The 24,931-nt window shown below is 39.5% G+C and overlaps 1 protein-coding gene across 1 annotated transcript in view; it reads right to left on the bottom strand.

The window, feature by feature from the left end:
- pou6f2 (POU class 6 homeobox 2) overlaps positions 1-19,660 on the bottom strand; it is a 77,321-nt gene extending 57,661 nt beyond the window's left edge. The window contains exons 1-3 of the mRNA XM_044032176.1: positions 19,437-19,660; positions 18,077-18,264; positions 2,041-2,138 (exon numbers count right to left, since the gene is read on the bottom strand). Coding sequence (XP_043888111.1) covers positions 2,041-2,138; positions 18,077-18,248 — 270 coding nt within the window. The 5' untranslated portion in view covers positions 18,249-18,264; positions 19,437-19,660. The remainder of the gene's footprint in view (positions 1-2,040; positions 2,139-18,076; positions 18,265-19,436) is intronic.
- Between the last annotated feature and the right edge of the window lie 5,271 nt (positions 19,661-24,931).

The following is a 24,931-nucleotide window of genomic DNA, read 5'->3' as shown; positions in this document are numbered from 1 at the left end:
CCTTCCGCAGCCACACAACAAGCTTTCGCCACAAGCATCCCCAGCATCACTCATCCAGATTCACAAGCAGTTCCACTTCTGCCTTTTCGCCTGATGCTCTCACTCCTTTTCACCGTAGGTGCTGTTGGAAAGCTGCTGTACACTGCTTGGCAGGCCTGACAGCTGAGCGTTGAAAAGTGGTCTCCTAGGGGCCACACGGACACACAGATCTGAGTGTGTGTTGGGCTCTGGATAGGAAACAGCCCCATTCAGGACTGGATGTGGTACCCAACCTCTCTGCCCATCAGGGGAGAATAGGATATTCTATCTGCTTGGCAGCTCTGGCACTGAGAAATTGCCCATAATCACCAAGATAGCAGACTTTTGTCATCCTAACTGCAAGTGGGAAACAGAAGGAAGGTGGATTCATGTTGGGTAAACTACCATTGGATAATGGTTGTTCGAACAATATCCGGCTCTGGAGCGAGAATCTATCAAAACATATTGATCCTGGAACAAGAGAATTGGGTATGGCATGCGGAGCGCCTTTGTTTCTGAAAAGTGTTAGCTTCACAGAGACTGTACTGACAGCATTAATATATTAGATGGTGACTGTTGAGAGCCGCCTGCTGAGGCTCAGACTCTAACTGTTGCCTGCTCCAGATGCTTTTGTGTTTTATTTCCTATCTATTACCAAAACAGTGACTTTGACCGGTGAGGGTGTGTGTAATCAGAGGAGTGCTTTTAATTAAGCTCATCCTTTATCTCCTCTTGCAGTAGATTGTCTTCTTCACCAGGGATTCCTCACCCTGAACACTTTCACAACAAAAGTGAAGAGCTTTCCTCCTTCTCATGTTTCCTCTTTGGTTTATCCTGATGAGGATTGACTGTCATTGAGTTGTTCAGGGAGAATAGCCTTATTAAAGAGGATGGGGGAAACCTGACATTGTGTTTGTGTGTGTGTGTGTGTGGTGAGCACGTGTTTGTGTGTGTGCTGAGAGCTGACATTGAGCAGCACTAATGAGATAGATGTTCATTTAACATCGGCGAGCCACCAGGCCAATAAATTCAATCAGATCGGACAATGGCTGATTGAGCCATTAACAGAGCTGCAGGCTCGGGCTCTTTGCTCCCCTGCTTGTTATGACAAGGCCTGTATTGTCGGCTGATTAGTGCCACAGCTTAATTATATTTGAAGATGATGTGCAATGACAAAAAAAAACCGTGGTAATCTCACATTTTGGCTGAAAATGATTCCTGGTTGTAGCATTCAGCCAATGTTTATCTCAATGTGATTAAATGCAATACACTCATTTGATAGAAGCACAGAGTAAATCAATAGGTTCAAAAGATCAAAAGATGATTTAATCATTTATTTAAAAGATAACTATTTGGTTACTGAGTGAATGAGCTAAATTTTTTAATTCAATCAAACTAAAGTAAAGAAGTTGCAAAACGTAGTTTGAATAAACTTAATTACTTAAAATGCTGACAGTTGAAGTATTTTCTGTGGATGCAGTTTATTAATGTCAGTACTTGTTTGGTCCACAAAATGTTGATCAGTGTTTCCCAAATCTCAACATGATGATGATGTTCTTAAATGTCTTATTTTGTCCACAAATAGCACCACGATACCAGATAATATAGCTGGATTATCAAAATAGGTGGTGATTAAATTTAGTAATCAATTAAGAATCCATTAGCTGCTACAGCCCTACTATGTACTGGAGTGTTTAGCCCATAATGCGTGTGAATCAGGTCCATTTTGTGTCACCCACCAAGTTAGTTAATGCGCATTAACATTCCAGACTAATGCAAAAGTATTAGTCGCAGCAGCAGTGAGTATATGTTTCTCACTCCACCTCCTTGCACATACGCATGGAACAACTTAGCAATGAAAACTAACTCAATGTTCCATCTTGAAAAGGGAAAAATCCTGCAATTTATGAAATCGTACATTATTGGATGAGCTATACAAAAGTATATATTCAATCAAACAGTATGTGTGCATGCATGGTGTTCTAAGTTTGGTTTCAGGTTATTTTGGATTCTCCCACTCACCTGTGGACCCATTGGATATCCTGGGTGAGGCTGTCCCAGGTGACTCTGCTCTGAAGGACTGCTGCTGGCATCAGACTGGACCGAACCGTCCCGAGCTCCTGGGAGCATAACAGAGATTCATGGAGAGAAAAAAAAAGGAAAGGAAAAAACCACAGAATAAAAGGTTAAGACCACAGTGAGTGTTAAAAAAATAAACACACGATGCAGACAACGCTGTGGTATTTCAATAATGTGCTGTGCGCAGTTGAGGGATGGCAATTGGGAACGGAGGGGAATTTGTATTTAAGTGTTTTATCAATAACCACTGTAGAACTGGACAAATTACCAACCAGTGGAGAGGCTCATTGATGGGAGATGATGCATACAGACCGGCCCCCGATGGCTTAAATTACTGCTCCACCACAAACACTGGGGCCATATTATTCAGCCATTTACATCCGTGAGTATCACTCATCTTAAGCCACCCGTACCCCCCTCTGTTCTGAGCCTGCAGCGACGAGACACAATTAGACCTGTTTGCTACGAGGGCAGAGTGGAGCACAGCAGACAGGGACATGATAATAAGCTTGCTGATGGCTGCAGGGAAAATAAAAGGACACCAACGGTTGGGTATCATACCAATCCCTATCTTACTGAATCGTCCCTGCAGTGTTTTAAGTGTGGACTGCTCTAAATGGTCCAAATGGCTGCTTTGACCCTGACCCTTTGACCCTGATGATATCAAGAACACGACGCCTCACTGTTGACACAGACTCATGTGCAGTAAAGGTGAGGTCATCTTTCAGTAAGACACTTGAATGTCAGCCATTTAATTCATTGCTCAGAAGGAAGAAAAAAAAGAATCCTTTCATATTAAAAACCTGGGAGTATTTGTTTAAAAGAACAGAACACAAAGAGAGTTTGAAGCCTAGGGCACTTGTATCTAACAAAAGCAAATATGTGTGAAAACCTCAACTTTAACAATAGTCTTTTGAAAAAAAGTCGCTAAGACTTTCATAACATGGAACGCACAAAGAAAAAGTTGCATTTGTGTCCATGTCTTCAAACCACAGAGATGAAATAACGTTGTAGTGGTTAAATCAGAAGAATATCTTGTGAGTACAATGGTAAAAATGAAGTCATAGGGACCCAGACCGAGCTGTATGAATGGACCACGCAAAGCAATCTGCCTTTGCATCTTCCATTCATAGATGACTAATTTATGTGGTGAGTTTTATCACTTTTATCACAGCGCCAGAAATGTCACGTTATGTGAGCGTTTCAACTTATTGAAATGCATGTGTAGACCTCTGGTTGAGACACGTCATCCTTCGATGACGCTACGACGTTACACTACTTATCTCACTGATGTGGCCATCGAAGTGCAAGCCTAACCCAGGGCGTTAACATACCAAAGCGTGCTATACCGTACCAAACCAAACTGGACCATGATGGAAACATTAGTATTGCACCGGCACTAGAACCTCAAACAAAACAAATGCATTTTTGACAAAATCTTGTAGTGATTGTACTGCCGTGTGTTTTCAGAGTCATAAATCAAACCAAACCACGGTGTAAACCACAGATTCTTTCTCCTATGTTACAGATAATCTAAATTACACAAGTGCATTATGTGATGTCTGTAAATGCACAACATTTGGGGACTAAAGCTTTTGTTCTAGTCCGGCAGAAATCGTGAGTAAAGTTCTCCTTTATTACTGAAGTTAGAGATTTAAAAGCTTAGTCTGCGTACAGAGGAGTGACTTAAAGTCCCATTAGTCATAGCTGTTACATCAATTTACAGGCAAAATACTGTCAAATTGGCTTGTTTACCTTTAAAACATCAATGCAATCGTTTTACATAAAAGGTCATGTGTCATCTATGATTTAATAAACACACACCTGCTTTTTATGTACGATACAAAAGCTGAATATAACATCTTTATAAATGTACTGCTCCCTCATAAAGCGGCTTTTACCTTGAATAAAATGGAGATAAAGTAAAGCGAACTACGTGGAGTCAGGTTTAAGGGTTACACAGCCTTTTTAACTTTACAATATGGGTAATTATTTTAAAAAAATGCAATCACATCTCTACCATGAGTAAGAAAAAAAACCCACTTTCTTTTCATCAAGGCTAAGTTGTGTTTTTGTTAAATGTACATGCACTGGGTATCCAGTGGTTTTCTCGTTTTATAAAAACTAAAAGAGCACTATTGAATCGCCTCGCTAGCGGGATCTCATTGCCTGTCAAGTATATTTATGTGTTACATTTTTAACTCTCCTCCGCCAACTAAAATCATTTCATCTTTACATAAAATCCAAATAATTGGTGAATGGCGTGACCTAACAAATGAACCTCAAGCAAGTTGATGGTTGATGTGAAAGCCCAAGGGGAAGCCTGCTTTTTTCCGTAGCTGGTTTTCTACCTCTGCTTGGCCGGCCAAGGCCTCGCGCTTATCAACCTCACAATGCAATGAATATTTTGACAGGCCAGTCTCTTTTCACCAATTATTTCACCCATTATGGATCACAGTGTGCACAGCCCCACCCCTGTGCACTCTCCATTTATGGCATTAAGATCAGTCTGAATGTACAGGAAAGACCGTGGGAGGTGTGTTAAAGTCGATAAAGAAGCTCCAGATAAAGTACACAATTATGAGAATCTGTTGCAACTAGAGCGAGCATATTATAAGATTAAAACATAATCATTCAATCAATGACAAAAATAATTTGTTCAATGTCAATATAGCAAAGGTTAAATAAGCAGTATTGTGAGCATCATTTCTATGAATGTTTTGCCCTATATTTGCAAAATGTAAGAATTTAAGTCTTTGTTGTTTTCAGTCTATTGGGAAATTTTAAATGTTCCTGTGACTGGATCAAAACGATCTGACTTATCTGATTTGAAGGATCTGGTCTCATTGGATACATTCACAGTTTTTTAAATGACATGGGCTGCAGATGTTTTGCCTCAATGCACTTTATTTTGACTGAAAATGTGCTGATTATGTGATTTAATCTTTTGTTTACACTTTTATATTGTCTTCTGTATGGTGTATGTTTGAGTAGCTGCAACCCTGTCCTTTTGCAAAATAGATTTTTAATCTCAGCGAGTTTTATTTCTGGTTAAATAAAGTTTGTTTTTTTGTGTGTGTTTTTACCAACAAAAAAAAAGACATTTAACAGGTTTTTCAACACCCCTTCACGAGTGAAAAGCAATCTTTAACTGAAGCCTCTTTCACGCCAAAATTAGCGGGTATAGAGCTAAAAAAAAAAAAATGAAATTAACACCATTCCCATTGCCAATGATTGTTCTGCCCTGTGCTGTTTGTTTTCACCTCTGTGTCACCTGTGCGAGAAACTGTGACGTTTCGTGCTGGAAACAAAACAACGGAACTACAGAACTCCACAGCCCTCAATGATCAGGTTATAAAAGCTGCTATTTTGCAACTTTTGATTAAGATGGAATGATACCACTTTTTTGCATCTGATACCGATCACAAAGTTGAGTATCTATCTACCGATACTGATATTAGTCTGATACGGTCATTTTAGACCATTTATGAACTATGAAGCTTTTAACATGATTCTCCAACTGTGTAACAAATATTTTTTGTCCTCCCAAAAGAAAAAATAAACAGCCCAGACATGACTTATTTTTATAGCCTGTGCATGGTGAAGCATGTGATATATATGACTCTATTGGATTTGACAATTTCAAGTGTCCGATATCCGATCCAGTGATTTTGACCAGTATCGGAGTGATACTGATACCGATTCCCATCCCTAGTAAGTATCACGATAAACATAATGCTAACATCTATGCGTGTCATAGAACCGAAGCTGACAAAATCCCACTGTTTTTTTTGACAAATGGGAATGGGATTTATGTGACATTTTATTGCAACCATTATTGAATGATTATTTTTAATTACTAAAACTGATTTGAAACCCTTTTACTGTGGAAAAGTGTCCGTCCATATTGCCCAGCCCCATTATGAGGTTGCAAAAAGGTATTGTTGCTTCTCCCTGAGGTCGTTATTGAATTAACTTCTTTGCTCCCGACTCGAAACGAGCCGCTTGATTTTCATTTCATTTAAAACTTTCCGACCATCTCGAACGGTTGAACTGACAGCGATTGTTCCAGTTATCATTACAACAAAGCCAATTAGCTAAATTAAGGCTATGAGACTATAAAGAAAGAATGCAACTTTATGAAATTGTCAATAAGCTTCAAACCGCTCATGACTGTATTTAAGATATTGGTTGTGAATTATGTATTCTATCTGATAAACAGAGTGGGAGACTTAGTGAATAACGATTTCTTGATGCGTTTCATTGCGGCATTTCACAATAACTAAGAAAGCTTCATCCCCTTGCAAATATCCGTAACGTTAACGCGTTTATCTCAGGGGAAAAAATCAATAATAAATAAATACACATGCACATCCTTCCCCAAAGGACTTGTGTAATTTCTTTAACAAAATTAAATGGCTGACAGGAGAAATACCCAGGGAGTCAATCTCCAATTCTTTTTTATTACTTGAGTCTTTGTACATGTTTTGCTTTTCCTTTCTATAAGAAATCTACCTATCTAATGTGAGTGATGCTTAAGCCAATACCCAGATGAAGATTAGCACTGTACACAATACTACTAAAAAATATATATATATATATATATATATATATATATATATATATATACCAAAAAGAAACTCCTTTGATGCTGTGATTATACGCAGGTTACACAATGAATAAAGTGGAATGAATGGACGTATTGATGTGAGGAGAGATGAAAGCACGGGCCAAATGGATGAAAGACCAGGCGACGCACATTCAACATCGCTTTACATTTATCAAGGACATTGGTGCTTTAACCCTCTTTTCTGAATTTCTGAGCAGTTGAGTTGCTATTGTAACGGCACCCGTGTCCTTAAATCACATTCTTCAGCCACTATTTAACTCTAAAATATGTTCACATTCAGTGTGTTTTTTAAAGACCCTGACTGTAAAGGGAAGAGGATGATTTGAATTGCACAAAAAGAGTCTTAATTCCAAACTTATGGTGACAGTGACGTGAAAAGAGACCATGAGTGAAATATAATATCTGTCACAGGACACAGGGTGCAATTTGATGTGATTTATGTCATGGAAATATTGCCAATGTCCGCCACCAGATAAATTCTCTTTCATTGATCACCAAAGTGGCCACTGGAGAGCGACTTTCAATGCCACACAAGGCACCGGGCCTCTCTGTGCTTTGTATGCATGTGTTTAGGGGGGGTGTCGGTGTTGCTGTGGGCTGCAAAGAGCTATATTTATTTGACTTCATTCGGCCTGTCTTAATGCACGGTGCCCCAAGGACTCCACCACAAAACAATTAGCCTGGATTTCATAAAGCAATCAGCATGCCACCTTGTCTAATGCAACCGCTTCTTACATTGACAGTCTGAATAAAATGGGTGTTATTGAAAGCTTTGTGTTCATGTTAGCTTTCGCCTCAATGCATTTATGAATCAATTTTTGCCCATAAAAGAAGCTTTAACACTTAAGCTATTTTAGTGGAAATGCATTATGTAAGTTGTCAAATGTGTGAGATAGAGGCCTGTAACGATTCAGGCAATTCAGAATGAACAGCCAACCTCTATTTTTATAATAGTCCTTTTGAAAATGTCTGGCTGAGTGCATGTGTTTGCTATTGAGATGCTGTCAATCATCTTGCCACTGAAATCTAATCCATTTCAAAAGACTGAACATTATGAGTATAATAAAGCATAAATTCTTATTCTAAGTGGAGTTCTACTTGTGGTAATTACAGCACAAACATGCTGCTAAAGGGATAATGTGATTTACATTATTAAAGTGTAGTGCTGAACATTTTGGGCAAAATCTAATTGTGATTTTTACGTCCACAATTGTAATTGTGATGTGGTTAGAGTTGCAAGGATTATTAGATTATTAACTGATAACTATTTTGATAACCAATCAATCGGTTTGAGTTTTTACTTTAAAGTTAAAATAAGCTCTCTGATGATTTTTTTACCTTCTTAAATGTGAATATTGTAAATGTGAAAAGGAGTCACTTTGTCCATAAAATGTCAGGAAATGTTGATCGTTGTGTTTCCCAAAACTCAGAAATGACGATGTTATGAAATGACTTGTTTTTATCTCCAAACCAAAGGGTTAGGGTTAGTAAAGTTTAAGCTTTAAACTTAACCGTCACAGATGTTTTGACCACTGATATGGTTGAAACCGGATGTCAAATTGCCGCAGAGAGAAATGCGGCGAGACAAAGAAATATCGTGCAACACATATTCTCACTTTCACATTTCCACCCAAAGTAGAGGACTGAAAGGAGCGTGGAGGAAAGTGGCCAACCATAATTCAGCATAGGGTTTTATAGTGATTTACTTAACTCCTTGTAGAATGCAAGCAAGCCCAAATCACCAGTGATTTAGCTCAGTGTTTCATTACTCCCACCAAAGCCCTCAACAATAACACAGGGCATAATCTGCTGCCAATAACTCCAGGTGCTCTTAGTCAGATGGCTCCCTCTGGACCCACGGGGAAGTAATACTGTGTTTAGAGTCTGGGGTGGAGAAGCTGCTTCGAATAGGTCAATAGTGTTTGTGGGGATCGAAAATCACCAGAGACTGACTTTTGAGTGGCCGCCTGTAACACTATTAGCTACATTATAGCTACTGCTGCTGCTGCTGCTCAGAGAGCTGTCATTTCCTTAATTAAGAGCCCAGCTCAGGACCAAGAGGGAGAGGAGGCCATCTCTCTGGACCTCCAACACTGCAGCCTGACTCCTCACTGCTCTAGGGTGTAGACCTTAGAGGGGAGGAGGGAAAAAAGATCTCTGTCATTCATTATTCTGGCACAAAGTGGAATTATGGAGTCAAGGAATTACATAGGAGGTGGTGCTGTGGAGTGTGCTGAACAGAAAGGATTTTACACCTCAGCAGTTCTTTCTCTGACTATTTCTGAGGTGACTGTTAAGCCACATGGACGGGCGGGGGTGGAGGGTTGAGTGAGGGAGAGGACAGAGGAAGGACAGACAGCGAGGAAATGGATGAATATTAGAAGGTTTACGACATAAAATAGTACACTGCAGAAGGCGTTTAAATGAATGGATGGTGAATCTGCATGTAAACAATGCTTAAAGCCGTAAGGGCTCTGTGCTCTGACACTCACACACTCACACACCCACTCGTGGCCACAGGTCTTCACCAAAAGGCTCTCTGGTATGAGAGTGCTCTGCTCCAGTGCTTACCTGCTTCTCCCTTGGTGGAGTGGAGATGGAAGCGGTAGAAGCACAAGAGGGACTGGGGGAGGTAAATTGGTGAGAAGAGGCAATGCTCATTTTAAAGGTCAAGAAGGAGAGATGGTGTGATGAAGAGAGGACGGTGGAGAAGAGAAGAGGAATGGAAGAAGAGGAGGAGGAGGAAAGAGAAGAGGGCTTTTGTGTTGCATCCTCACAGGAGACTTGGGACACTTTGCACATGCACACGTCTGTTACGGAGCATCTTCCTCGTTCTCAGAGCAATGTCAACCTGATTAGCTCAGGGTAGAAAGAGGTAAATAACAATCCAAAATTATTCTTCATCCCTTTACAGCCATCAGTGAAGTGACACACCATAAGCCTTTTAGGAGAAGCTTGCTTCACTATTCCTCCTCCTCCTCCAATATGACTTTAATGACATTTGCTGTAAATAGGATTCAGCTGCCTGCACTCGGCAACCCAGTCCTGAAAAAAAGGCCTTTCTCTCACTCCAACAGGCCTCTTTACTTTGTTTCTAACATAACATGATATCTATCTATCTATCTATATATGTATGTAATTAAGTTCATTGTCAGGCCAAAATGTTAAAAATCTAACATAGTTTGTAGTTTTAAATCATCTTGATATATTTAGAAATATCTATATTCTGAGATGTTAATGGATATTTTCCACTTAATTTTAACAATTTTATCACGTTAATTATGAAACGGTTTAGAAAGTTTAACTTTCAGGAAAATTGCTGAAATTGAAGTTGTAAAATGCATTTTTTTCATGCCATTTTATTGCATTTACAACATCTGCATTCTTCCAAAAACAGCATCATTTCTAAATGTTCGTACATTAGCCAGTGGGGTGTGAGGGTGTGTGTCCAGTGAGTGTGTGTCTGTGTGTGTGGGGGGCCAGACACCCACATGTCATGCCTGACACATCAGCCCGGGCCCCCCCCAGGCTATCAGGCACTAATGCTGTCTATGTCCCACTTTCTACCCCTTGCCCCTCATCCCCACCCCAACCTCCCCCGCTCCTTCTGTCATAGACGTATAATAACAATGGATCACAGCGGCGCTGCAGTGTGGGCTCAATCAGTACAGGAGAACATCAGGTGATACAGGCTGCACGGGACTTTATCTCACCTCCACTGAACCTGAGCTAAACAGATGTTACCTGGGAAAGATTTCATCTGGAAAAGGTCCTGCATTAAGCCTCTTTCACACAGGTATATGTGTGATTTTTGAAACCAATTGAACCTATGAGAATAAATGCTATTAAGACCATTCCATTTGTCAGTGGTTGGTCTCAAGTCCTTTTTTGTTTCTACACTCCTGCATCACCTGTGTGTGAATTAGAGGTGGGCAAGATGAAGATCGTGATTGTTGTTTTAAAGATAGTTTGCAAATTGACATTATCGTGTATTATAATTACTTTGCAAAAAAACAATGAAACACCTAGTGTAATTCCGAAACTCCCAATTGCATTTTTACTTGAATGCTGAAGTTTAAACACCACACGACTTGTTTCTCCGAAACAATGTATGCACTGATATAATCTGTAAGCAACAATTAATAACTTAGACAATTAAAATCCAATTTTTAAATAGATATCGACTAATTATTGTTATTGCCAAAATATTGCACACCACTAGCGTGAATTATGATATCAAGTCAAAAAGTCAAGACCATGGAGTTATAAAAGGTGATTTTTGCTATAAAGCATTAATGTCTAGACTGACAGCTATGCTATCAGTGGGAAAATGAATGCATGTTGGTGCACTTGTCCAATTCATTATTATGGCCCAGAATAATAATCATTTGTTTCTTGAGTCTGGAGTTTTTATTGTTAATGTTAAACAAGAGCGATATCTACTGGAAGTGTTATTGCTAATATTTAGTTATGCCACGTTTGTGTCCTGGAGGACAGCGTAATAATACACCAAAGAAGTCATAATTCACTCAAGCCAATCAAAAAGGGGGCATTGCAGGGTCATTTGACCTGGGAGTAAATGCCGACTAAAAGCATTTCCACTGGGCAAAAGCCCATTTTTGAGCAGTGGAAATGGGGTATTAAGTTTCCGCACGCCTGTATTTCCAGGTTATGTACAGTACTATGCAGGTACAGGTGGAAACAAGCAAATAATCATGTAGCTAAAAGCCACCCCCACCTCATCTTACCCCCTCCTCCCTGAGCACATTATTCTGGTGGAACAGACAAATAGTGGAAGGAGGGACGTGAAGACACAGTATTGCTTTGAAGCCCATAACTCTGTTCTGGAGAAAAGAAGCATCACAGTGTTATTCCACATCCTCAGATATAAAGGGAAAAAACATAATAACTTCTCGATAGCCTGGATCTCCACTGCCCTATACAAGCACCCCCCCACCCCCCCTCTCTCTTTCCACCCGCCCACACCACAGCCTCATCCACCAGACACCCACTTCTCCTGCCTCAATCTTTGGTTTCAAAGGAAGCGAATCAGCCAGAAGGACAGAAGGTTATGCATTAGTACTGGTCATTGCTCAAAGAGCGAGTGTTATAAATAATAAAGGCTTGTGAAGGACACAAGGGCTGTGGGATGCATCTCTGGTTCACGCCACACAAGTCAAAGACAAGAATGTAATTTCTATTCCCGAAAATGTGACCCTAGCAGCTTCAATTACATCTCAACAACACCAACCGTGTCCGTGCCAGGAGATGTGATGCCTCTTTGTTAGCTCTACATGAAAGGCTTATTGATATTGTTATGGAGTGCATTCAACACAACACATACATATTTTCCTTTTTTTCCCCTGAAAATGATTTCCAAACATAAAGAACGTGGATAACTAAAGCATATTGCATAGTGAAATTCAATTTTCCTCCACAGCTCTTTTAATATGCTTTTCTTCTGGACACTTTTAAGTTAAAGCAAAATATATTCTTTTTAACTTTAAGTATGAAAACCAACGGGAGAATGACATTGTCAGCTAATTTGAACTTATATATGTCACTCAAAGTCAAAGCTTCCTGACGACCTTGGCTGCTGTGACCGTAAGTCTGCCTACTGCTCGTCCTCTCTCCGCGTCCTTCACATCACGTGGTGATTGTGTTGCTGTGGCCCGGGCCAGTGCGGGCACATAAGCAAATGTATTACACCTGCTTCATAGGCATGCATTAAGCTGGTTTTCAAGTTTCACGAGACAGCAGAAATCCCCATAATGAGATCCACCTCCTGCGGACAAACCCGTTCCCCCTCATAGTCTCCTTTATCCACTCTTATTTACTCAGAGAGGCCAATTCAGCTCTGGGTTTGCACCACTTTATTACTTAACCTCACCACACAACATTATGAGGCTCTTTGCATCAGCAAGCAGCCTGTCCCACCATGTATCCTGCTCACTAAGCTGATTACACAAAAATAATAAGAACTTATGCCTCCAGCAATGAGTGTGTGCGAGTGTTGCGTGTGTTCCCCATTGTGTGTCTATGTGTGAGCGTGCATATGCAGTGGAAAGTAGTGCAAAGAGAATTCTACAAGAAAAATGGGAGATTTTTTTTCCCCCTCAAATACTTACAAGTATGCACTAAGTAAGTTAGTGTTAACCACATGTAAATGCTTTGCTGTTTCGTTCCAAGGAGAAGTGAGAGAAAATGTGACGGTCAATGTGTGTAAAAACTCTAAAGATTTAATAGTATTGTGTTGTTTGATGTTTCAGTGTATTGTGAAACTGCACATTTTAATCCCATTCATAAGCCTAGTGGTCTGCTAAATATTCCAAATAATATTAGTTTCCAGTGCACAAATCTGATATTTCAAAAGGTTAAAAACAAAAACTAAATGAAGGGACAGCATTGCAGTAGATGTACGTTCAGGAGTAGACTCTCTGTTACGAATGACAGCCAAGGCCAGCAATCAAATGCCCATTCAAAATGAATGGGGAAAAGGGTTTCTATGTGACCTCTGTGGTGTGTTACATCAGGAACTACAATTTGAAAGACCAGAAAGAACTTTACCTTCCCCTTTGCCAAATTATGCTACTTAAGCTACTATAAAACTCACATGTAAAGACTTTTCCGATCTCCAAGCACACTTTAAAATAACGACTGGGGACATCTTGAGTTGTCTGTATCATTACTTTCACTAATCCAGTGTGCAATCTGATTGAAGGTAGAACATTGCAGCAGATGTAGACTGTCGGGTTGGACGTTCTGGTCCGAATGACCACCGATTCCAAAAATCAATTAAAGATTCCTTTTGGGTATTTTGGGAAGGGGGGTTCTCTCGGTGACCTCTGGGAAAATGTTCCACCATTTTGGCAGGATTCCATGTAAGTGCAGACCATTTCATGTAGACAGTAAGTGTATGAAATGAGTGCTCCTGTCGTTCCAGCCTGGCTCTCTTTGACAGCATGATGATAGAAGCGTCACATCCTTGGAAGAGTAAATGCAAACTGACAAGAGATGAGCCTTTGGTTGCTGAATATAATACGGAATTGTGCTCTGAGTGTCTTATTATCTTGTCTGTTGAGGTCTGAAAGGGGGAGATTTGCTTGAGAAGAGAAGACAGAAACTGTACGCTTACAACACCATCTCGTCCATTGAAAAAAATTGCTTGCCCTGCTAACCACAGCTTTCCCACCTAATGTCCACTTCTACTTGGAATAAACACAAGGCGGCAGGATGTTTGTGGTGCCTTGTAGCCCCTGTTAGCTGAAGTGGAAGACTATTTGCACAGGCAAGCTTTTAGGAGGAGAATGACCCTTTCACCACTGCAGTAAGCATGTGATGGGTGTAGGAGGCGGGCAGTTTACTGTGGACAAACATGACCGCTACTGTCACTGCCTCCCACCGACTTCTTCTCGCATTCGCAGAAACTCATGCCAAGTATTAAAGTAAAATCATGCATCGCATCTACAGGTATGAAAGTTGTAGAAAGGTCATGTGAAGACGCGCGCACACACACAGTGTATGGCATTGTTAGATACAGATGTACGGTGGGGTGTGGGAGTCAAACAGAAACCACGATTTGGTGCACACCGAGGTTTTGAGGTCACGATTTTGCTATTTTCATTGTACTGCAGGGAAAATAAGAATAGGAAACATTTAACTGTGTTTTATTTATTTTAAATTAAACACTTTCTAATATACGTATATCAAATAAAAAGAACATGAATATGTTTTGCATATGCATTCATCGAGTGCACAAACTGAACTGCGCTGAAAGTGTATACACTGTAAAAAAAACAAAGTGCTAGAAAATAAAGTGAGGCACATTTATCACACCTGTTGTGCAAACAATCCCCAGCGACAGACAAACAGTAGAACTCCATACTGTCTTTGAGGAAGTCTATAAGTCTTTCCAGCTGCAGGGTGTCTCCAGTGGAGGGCTGAGTTATAAATACACTGATAGACACACAGCAAATTAAGTCTGAACACGTTTCACTGTGTTTTCTTGATTCCATAGGTCTGCGCAGGTTTTTTTGTTTTTTTTAGCGATATCTGCCTCTGTCAATCACAAAAATTGGAACACTCATTCACTTCTCAAAGTTTTGCCTCTCTGAAACTGAGAAATCAAACAAATAACTTCATCCCTTGCTGTTGCACCACACAGTACATGAGGAGAGAAATCATAAGACTGCAGAGTGGTGCCACAATTTCCTTTAAAGAATAACCTAAGACCCAGTTTAAAAACTCAATTCATGGTTGTTCTGTTGATCAGTGCATCCATATCCAGAGGTGAATGCAAAACGCATGTATAATAATTTAAGTATCAAATCCATAAAGTGTAACAAACCAAAAGATTAAAATGAAAATCATTAATATTTGCACATTCAATTAAACTGTTTTATTTGGTCCAAGAAACTATTTACATTTTAGAAGCTGAAAGGTCTGAAAGCTTGTTTGAGTTATTAAAAAACCCTCAAACTGATTATTAAAATAGTTTATTCATTTTTAATAATCCATTAATAATTGATTAATCAATTAAACAGTTAAGCATTAGCCGGTATACAGTATTTTATCCATACTGGGCTGTTATTCTTTAACAGTACATATTGAAATATTATTTTCTTCAATGTCAATACAACAAAGAAAGATTCTGTATAAATTAATTGAGATGTAACACATGATTGCTCTGCCTAAGATTTATTCCTGCGTTTGCATTTTCGGTCCACAAAGGATTTTAAAACCACAATGAACTGATTTCTGCAAAAACTCAATCTTTAACTATTTGACACTCTATTGCGATAATGATCTAATACTGACTGAAACTTTTGTTCTCAATTTGTGTAAATACATATTTTAAACTTCTGTAAAACAGCCCAGCTTATACCTTTGAGGTCACATGTTTTACGCTCAATTGGTTTTTGGTGAGGATTCATACATGTGACACAGGGAGGCTGATATAATCAATCAATCAATCAATCAGTCAACACCAGTTATAAGCATAAATATCTATCTATTTTAAACTTCAATTAAATTTCACAACAAAGCAGAAGTGTCACAAAATAAATGTCAGTTCAACACGTATTTTGCTTTTTTTCCCTGTCATAATTTCAGGTAACTGTAGTGAAAACATGCTGAGTGCCTCTTTTTCAAAACACCTTCTCTGGTTTCCCTCCTCTTTCCCTCCCAGCAGAAGACACGACTGTGCCATGTCTCCTCACGGGTCCCTGCCTTTCTCTCTGACAGGTCATTTGGCAACGGTTCCCAAACCAAACCCGCTGCTGTGGGCTGTGCCACTGGCAAAGAGAAAGCTTCCCCTTAAAAAATTCACAAGATGCACAGGAACAGCTCTGACCAGTCGCATGCAGTGTCACAAGACAGCATCAGCGGAATACTGAGTAAAAAAATAAATGCTTCCAGAAATTAGCAGCATTATATTGAAGATATAGCTTTGTAGAATAGCAGAGGCACAAGAAAAAAAGAGGAGCCAAGAGTGAAACAGGAGAGTCGTAAGGTAGAGATGAAAGAAGGACAGACTTGATGCTTATGAAACCAAATTGCAACGCATTCGAGACAAATCCTGCAGAACCCAGTCCTTGTTTAGAAGACTCCAACCTCAGGTTATTCTCGAAATGAGGACTTAAAAGACAGCTGAACTCTCAGTGATTAAATGTGAGAGTAATATTTGGCTGTTCCTCCTCCAAATTTCTTATTTTATTTTGTTCACAAACGTTTGGCAAGCTAAGTTCATCACTGGCACTTTCTCTTTTTTTCCATTGGCAACGCTACAGTCTCTAACCAGGAAACACACACACACACACACACAAACACACACACACACACTGTCTGGGTCAGAGAGAGAGATTCATGCGTTCTGATATTCCACCATTATCTCTCATTAAATAAATAAAAATGCATCGGTGATAGCAGGATAAATTCATAGCCAGAGATGAATCAATAGCGTGCCAAAATCTCGCTAAGACACATGCACACACACGCACTCACACACATGCACACACAAGTTTAACTTTCCAGAAATAGAAAAGCACAAATGGTCACAAGAAGAAACAAATATTCAAAAAAATGAAGATTTCAAGCCATTAGAGGAGGATTTTTTTGTCATATTTCTATCCTGCATTCAGATAAAATTGATTTGAAAAGAATTATAAATCTTGACAAAAAGGTAATAAAAATATCAGCTCTTTGAAGGTCCTTCAAATATTTTGACCATAATATTTGGATTCCTCCAAAAAATGGACACAGTTTAATAAGTGGTGACGAGTAAATAATGTAAATTAAATTTCATTAAAATTAAATAAAACATTTTTTCAAGCTGATATCTTTTCATTTAAAACAGCAGATCCTGTCTGTCTGCTGTTACAAGGTCTTATGATTAAATATAATTACTTATTATGATTATTATAAAATCCTATAGGGACGATGGCAGGTGGCTACATTACTTATCTCATTACACGAGTTTGTTTGAGAATTTACCAAGTGGTAATTTATGGATATTGATTCATAACGAGACAGTGATTACATTAGTCCATGAGTGAAACTGCCCATTATTAAAAAATGAAACACTTTTCTAGGCTCTAACAAAATAGAATTAATGAGATAAGTGCAAGAAATAATGAGGCATGCTCAAATATGGAGGTCAATAGATTAGTAATTACTACATGAACTAAAAATAAATGAGTATAAACCTGAAATATAATCAGGAGAAAAAAAAACAATACTGTCTGAGATTCATCGGTGAAACTATATGATATTTGCCATCAAGCTGAGATTTAATTTTCACTGTGCATTAAGTCACTATTCACTGGAATAGTTTCCAATTGATTTCATACATGCTCAAATAACAATTCTTCATTTTTGATAAGAAGAATATGTGTGACAGTGTGTTTAAGGTGAAATATGTTTACAGTGAAATCAGATTTTCACAGGTCAGTTCAACTTTTTTAGAAGTCATGGATAACATGAAAACACCACATCAGATCAACTAATAACTTATTTAGAAGTCGTAATAGTCAAGACTAATTAAGATATGGTTAAACTTAATAACCTCTTACAGAGATTGTCTTCTATAAACATAAACCTAAAGGAAGACATGCACAAAACATCAAAACACACAGAAATAACACACCGTATAATACAATTTCCTCACACACTAAGCAGTAAAAGATCCCACCACTGACTTCCTCACTGCACTTAAACTTAGTTTGCTGCCTGACAGTGCTGACACCTGTCCCACCAGTGGAAACCCTCAGGTTTTCACCTCCCTGCTGCGTAAACCAAACCTTAATCTGCAGCTTTATGAAGGGAAAGACGAGGGGACGTGAGCCGACTCACCGTACAGCTTGTTGGGGGTCCCCGCTCTGTCCGTGGCCTCAGAGGGCAGGAGCAGGGTCTCGTCGTTCAGCTCGCTGTCTGGAGTGGCCACTTTGTCGTCCGCCCGGAGTTCTGCTGCGCTCATGTTGCTGCGCAGGGAGAGCAGCGGCTTGCTCAGCTGCCCTGTAATCATCGGATCCTGGAGGGAGCTGGGAGCCCAGGTGGGAAACAGGGAGGAGGAAAAAGGATTAAAAAACACCCTGGTTAGATCGGCTTCAGCTTCTCACCCGCGCCGGCTCCTTCTCTGTGTCTCCACTCACTCTCTCTCTCTCTCTCTCTCTCACTACCCAGCTTCTTCTCTCTATCGCTCACTCATCACTCTCCCTCTCTCTCTCCTGCTCCCTCCCTCCCTCTCTCTCCAGCTCTCCCTTTTATCTGAGGCTGGTGCTGCCCCGCTGATACTCTTGGCTGCTGCCTGGTGAAGAAACGTTACTGATCGTGTGGCTCTACCATTACACACTGTAGTCCTAACACGGTGATATATCCATCTCTGAGGGCTCATTACTGCCCGACATGTGCCTCATCTTCACACGACAACAGTCTGTAAAAGAGGTCCCGGGCTGTGTGATGATAAACAAAATGAAATCAGTCTAACTCTACGTGGGAAAAGGAAGATATGAGGAAAACAGATCACCTACGATCACATCTATTTTCTTATATTTTGGGGGGAGGGGGGAATTAGATTAATCTGGAATCAAACCTGATTTAAACAGGAGATGAAGGCAGTGATGCGCACTTGGGAACAACAATGAAACAAGCTTCTAGGCAACATGTATTTTTTTGTTTGAAAATTAGAAACGAAGCGATTCACCGTTTAAAAAAAATGCAAACAAGGGCATGTTTAAGTGACATTATAGGTTGAGCTGCATCCATCACTGACATTCATGATTGGTGACAGCTTAAACACTTGTATTAAAAAAAAAAGTTGGCTGGCCCTCTTTCACAGATAAACCAAATAATCATGAGCATAAATGTATCTTTAAAGCTCTTACTGGAAAATGATCTACTCATGTTACATCCTTGTTATGTAGAAATTCAAGTTCTTTCAGTGTCAGCGCAGCAAAATCTTCAAATCTTAATCTAAAACTTGATTTGTATCAGTTTAATATTTCACTTAATTAACAACCACAGTCTCACATCCTATTTGTTTTGCCTTAATGTTTGATCAGTGTAAGTGAAAATAAGAGTCTCCCTCAATTGATTCACAAATTGTAAATAAATGAAAAGCAGAATACAGCCTGTAGGATCTTTTTTCTTCTTTTTTTTCTCACGTTTAACAAACGGAAGTTTTCGTAAAAGCCACCAGTAAATCTACACTTACCTACGCTCCTGACGAAAAGAGTGAAATAAATTGTTTTCAGAAAGTCCAAATGTTGAAGTCGGTCAAACAGCAGCTACAACATGCCACCACAGAGCAGAGAGCAGTTAGAACAGAAGCAGCTTCCTCACACTTCATGCATCTGAATGGTCACCACAGGTTCAAGCCTGAGGTTGCTTCCTAAGACAAGTACTGGAAATGTCACCACCTCCTTCCTGCCCTCTTTTTTTTTTTCCTCTCTCATAAACACACACACATACACACACACAAACATACACACACACACACACACTCCCTCCCACCTTCACTCCCTCTGTCTCTTCCCCCTTGTGTCTTCTGACGGGAGAACTCCTCAGACAGTGCTCACCCCACCTCAGGCTCTGAGACGCAGACACACAGCAGCAGGACCACAGTCCTCTTCCTTATTTATGAATCAAGTCCAACCTAAATATGTCTCCGCAGAGGACAGGTGACCAGCACATATAAAGGAAAAAGGAGGGGAGGGGGAGCCTCATCTTGCCCATGTGCACCCATCAATACCCACCCCCAGCACACACACTCACTTCTATCAGGGTGGTCGATGAGTTCCTGCCCAGAGGGGCCTTTTTAATGTGCTCATCACAGGAATCAGCCCTCTTTGATATGACACATGATAATCTATGAAAATGTTAATCAATAGCAATAGTTTAAGCTGTCGTTAAAAACGTGAGCTGGCTGGTCAATACCCATATCCCTGGTAACAATGTCACTAGTCATCAGGGCTTCATTTGTGGAGCACTTAAATGTGGGACACTGCGCATCAGTGCACCTCTCCGCCCGCCGAGGTAAACACATTTTCCCCTCTGTCTGAGCCTGGCCGCACTCTGCATGCATTTGGGTCCACCCCCACCACCCACCTCCTCTCTTTTGAGTTGCTTGATAGGTCCACTGGAGGGCAAAATTAATACCTAATTGAATCTTGCAGTCATCAAAATAATCAATAGTTTTTTATTATTTATTCTTCACAGTCTGTCGACTGTTTGAAAGCTCAGAGGGACAGCGGAGAGCACAGGCAACCCTGAAATTTCTGCCGTTTCACAATGTAATTTTCACTGGGGCATGAGACTTTGCAAGACCTATAAAAAATGAGAGCGGTGGGTTTTGTTAGAGGGCGGGGAGAAAAAATAAAGGAAAAATGGGAATCTTTGCCCCAGCAGCTACAATGAAATATAGAATAAACAAGCTTCTGACACTTCAGAGAAGGGCAGGGTCCTTTCTGTCCATCCCTCCATCTTCTTCCCCTTCCCCTTTTCTCCTTATTTCATCATATCAGGAGTGTGGCGGTACCTCTCTAATGCTGGCATTTCTCTTCCTGACAGACTCCAAACAAGTGCTGGGAATGAGATCAGAGCTCTAATCTTCTCCTGGCCTCCGAGGCTCGAGGATAAGAGGGCAGCAGCTCTCTTACCATCACACGGGGCTGCTAATTACCTCATTTCAAAACAGCTTTTGCCGACTTGCAATCAGGCCAACAAATTGGGTGTGTCTATTAATTTAAACTAATGTGGGTAATAGAATCACACATAACGGGATAACTGTAATGTAATTGTGAGAATCCGTAATAAAAATGGACATTTTAAATATTACCATAAGAAATTTGATTACAGAGGCTGTAAAAATGGATTATCTTCATTTTATTTTGAGTACCCCCCTGGTGAAAGCACTAATGTGTGAGTATAAGAGGGTTGGTGGGAGCTTGGCCTGGAAGATACGGCTTAAAAATATCTCAATATTTTTAGACTATGTCCTGATATACAAGATCTATCTTGATCTAAAGCTGGACACTGGCTGTTTCTCTTTTCATTTTATAGGCTTGCGCTTCTCACAGTAAAGTGACGATACATTGTCAAGACTGCAATTAAGTATGAACCTGATGTATTTTTTTTTATGTAATTATTAAATTCCCATAAATAATCAGGCTTAAATTCATAGTAGCCTGAACCTGAACCGTTTTACACCGTTTATTATTAGGGCTGCAACTAATGATTGTATTCATAATAAATTCATCCAATAATTTTCTCAATTAATCAACTGTTTGGGTCATAAAATGTTGAAAATCAATCGGTGTTTCCCAAATCTTGAAATGACGATGTCTTGTTTAGTCCACAAACCAAAAATATTAAGTTGGAATGATTTCTTTGTTAAATGGAGCAATGAAACCAGAAAAATTTATATTTAAGATGCTGAAAAATCAGATTACTTGTTTTGATGATTAAAAAAAGCCCTCAAAAGTTGGCTGTTAATTTAGTAATAGATTAATAACAGTTGTTATACATCTTACTGTATGGTATATTATGCGTCTTATCATCTACAGTGGATTTGGCTCCTGGTGCACCTCCCAGGTTGCTTTGTGTTTTGTCTGCACCATACTGCTCTTAACCAAATACTTGGACAAATAAAGTTGTTTAAAAGTGAGTATTCTTATATAATCTTGTGTCAAGTCCATGTATTTTTCATTCAATATCATAAATATTATAATATTTGAATAAATGCCTCAATACCTGAACTGCAACTGCTTTTAAAACAATTAAAAGACATCACAGATTAAATAATAAGTATCGATGTATTGCCTGGCTCTAGTGGAGGCACGTATGAGGGAGAAAATATGTCTTGTTTCGTCTCTGTTCACTCAGTTTGGCCTCAGCTCTCGAAAAAAAGGTTGCAGAAACAAGAAAAAGCACTTGATTTCCCCCTCGCTGCTGCCACCACCACCACCACCACCTCATTCACCAAACACCCCCAGCAGCTAGAGAATCAGTGGTGAGCAGAGGGTCCTGAGTGTAATCACGTATCCATGCTAATAGCTACAGTGTTCTTACCAGTACTGTCCCAGTGTGAGGTCGACACTCCGGCCTGTAACTGGCACACTCCACTCCAGCACTCGAGACTCAGCTGGTTAATAAACACGGGGGAAAAAAAACAATCAGCACTCGTCATAACTGCTGTAATTGTTTTATCCTATAACCTTTCATCTCTTGTATTTATGGCAGATTTCAACAAACATTTGTTGTGCAGAAAAAATTGGTTAAGATGAGAAAGTGTGCCATAAATCTCTAACGTATATGAGCTGAGCTGTTTTTTAAAGTTTCAGCCTAAATGTTTCCCATTGCATGCTGAGACATGTGTCTATGTTATGTTGATATAATGTTTATCTATTACACAGAATAACAGTGAGATTGTTAAATGATTGTTAAGTGTTTGTCAATTTCTCTCCTTCAGCTTTCACTCAGGATCAAAATCCAATCTTCAATTATTTATCGCAATACTTACTGATAGCTGATAACTGACTTTAATTTGTTTTAATCATGACAGTACTGTCCAGCCCTAATCTCACACTACAATCTTAGAATTGATTTTCCTACCATGATATAATGAGCGAACAAATGTATTCCAAACACTTCATGCATCATCTCTTGTCTGTAAACAACCTGTTACTGTTCTATTTTGAATTCATTATCACTAATGTAAGCGACTTTGTGTCGAAAGCACAAATACATTCAAACTGTCAGTTGTCGGATGTGTTTCTGTTCGTACCTATGGGTTACATTTTTCTTTTAACACAACTGTTGTGACAGGAGCAATGCAGGAAAGAAAAAACAAGTATGATATCTGCTGTTAGATATGTGTTTGTAAAAGGAAAATTCTCCCTTTATGGCCTGCTTTTGTTTTAGTTTTCCAGGAAAACGTTCAATAAAAGCTACGGAATAAGGAATGTTCTTCATAAATAATGATCATGAGAGTTAAATTGAGACACAAATATAGGAGAAAAAAAACTCTTCTTTTGTTAAGTCTATGCATCAGTCAAATGTCAACAATACATAAGACATCCAAAACACTAATTTGGTGTCTGCATCTGCTGTTTCACCCAACTGTATTGGGTAAACATCCCCATATCCCCATATGTCTAATGTGGACTGGTAGATGAGGATTTGTCTCCCCCTTAGGGTTAATAAACAAACTTCTCTGTCACTTAGTAGTTTTAACTCCATATACTACAGTGGCAATTTAACAAAGCAACATTACGCATTAAAATATCTATAGTCCTACTAATATTTTATTGTAAAAAGCAGTTTGTTTTGTGTTATTTTAGATGTAAAATGACGAGGTGATGTACTTCTTTATAGTCTAGGAGAAGGAGGTTACAAATAGTGAAAAGATTTGATGTTTTTCTTTCTTTTTTTTTAACACTCATTAATATGATCAACAGTTATCCCTCTCTACTCCACTAAAGCTAAAATGCTCCCTGGTGGACGGTCGGCAGGTCAGTGAAGGCTGAGTGCTATCAAAGCAGTGTATTAAAAGGAGCTCTTTGAAGCTTGTAAACCACAGTGCCCAGCAGGTCCACAGCAGATAGACGCCTCTGATTGGTCAGGTGTGTGTGTGTGTGTTTTTTTGCCAGATCGATCCACAGAGCTGACATTCTGGAGCATCAAAGCTTTCAGTGCACTAATCTGACTCCTCCTATGAGGGCAGGGGTTGTTTTTATTATATTCCCATTTTTTTTTTCCTCTTTATGAAATGCTTACAATTCAGAGGGCCTCCTGAATGCTTATTATACGAGAGAGAGCAAACCATGTTTTAAAGGGTATGAAAGGGAATGAAAACATATTAAAATGAAGCTCATGCACTGTTTATCAACAGATAAATAATGCAAAACTATAGAGAGGAATGGGGAGAGCAACTCAGAATCATAGTGTCATTCATACCATTGGCAGTGGAGGAGTGACACCGCAGAGATTCACACACCGCTGCTCCTCAAAGTCAGTTCCCCCCTCACGGTGTCTCTGGAGACCTGCGCCACATACACACTCATGAAAGGTGTGAAAATCTGATTTCCCAAAAAGGATCCGTAATTCTCTGTGACGGTGGAAGCCACAATCAATAAATCATTGCTAAGTAGATTGTAAAGAAAAAGAAATTCCCCCTTGGTATCAGTGCATTAGGATTCTCCTGAGGATGGATGTGGTGTGAGACAATCTCAATAAAGAAAAGGCAAATCATACCTTTGGCATTCATCTGGACTCTGGCAAGCAGCTGTCAGTAAAGCAGACTCTCTGTCTGTGACTGAGGGATTTGTTTAGATGCCATTTTCAGAAATATCTGGAAATAAAAGGGAACAAAAGTACAATTATTTTAGTGTTAAGGTTTTTGACCATTCATCTTGACATAATTCAAAATTTAAAATGTGAATACAGAGGTATTTTCTTAGCTCAGGCAAGTTCATAATTGTCTGAACTACAATTTCATGGTTTTCATAAGGTATTCACTTTTTATTCCATATAATGTACCTGACAGCTTTATTAGTTACTTACAGATACAGTGCACAGGCACAAGTGAGTTTGACTAGACCTGCTGCTGCAAGCTTGTTTACACAATGATATGATCAAATATTTTACAGATAATTCAACATTCTTTAACAAGCTACACTGCATTTGAGATAATAATATGACCTACATGGC

The sequence above is a fragment of the Solea senegalensis genome, linkage group LG1 (genome assembly GCF_019176455.1).
Source record: "Solea senegalensis isolate Sse05_10M linkage group LG1, IFAPA_SoseM_1, whole genome shotgun sequence".
NCBI classification, from domain to species: domain Eukaryota; kingdom Metazoa; phylum Chordata; class Actinopteri; order Pleuronectiformes; family Soleidae; genus Solea; species Solea senegalensis.
Note: the sequence above shows the minus strand (reverse complement) of the source record. Positions and strands in the feature narration are given on the sequence as shown.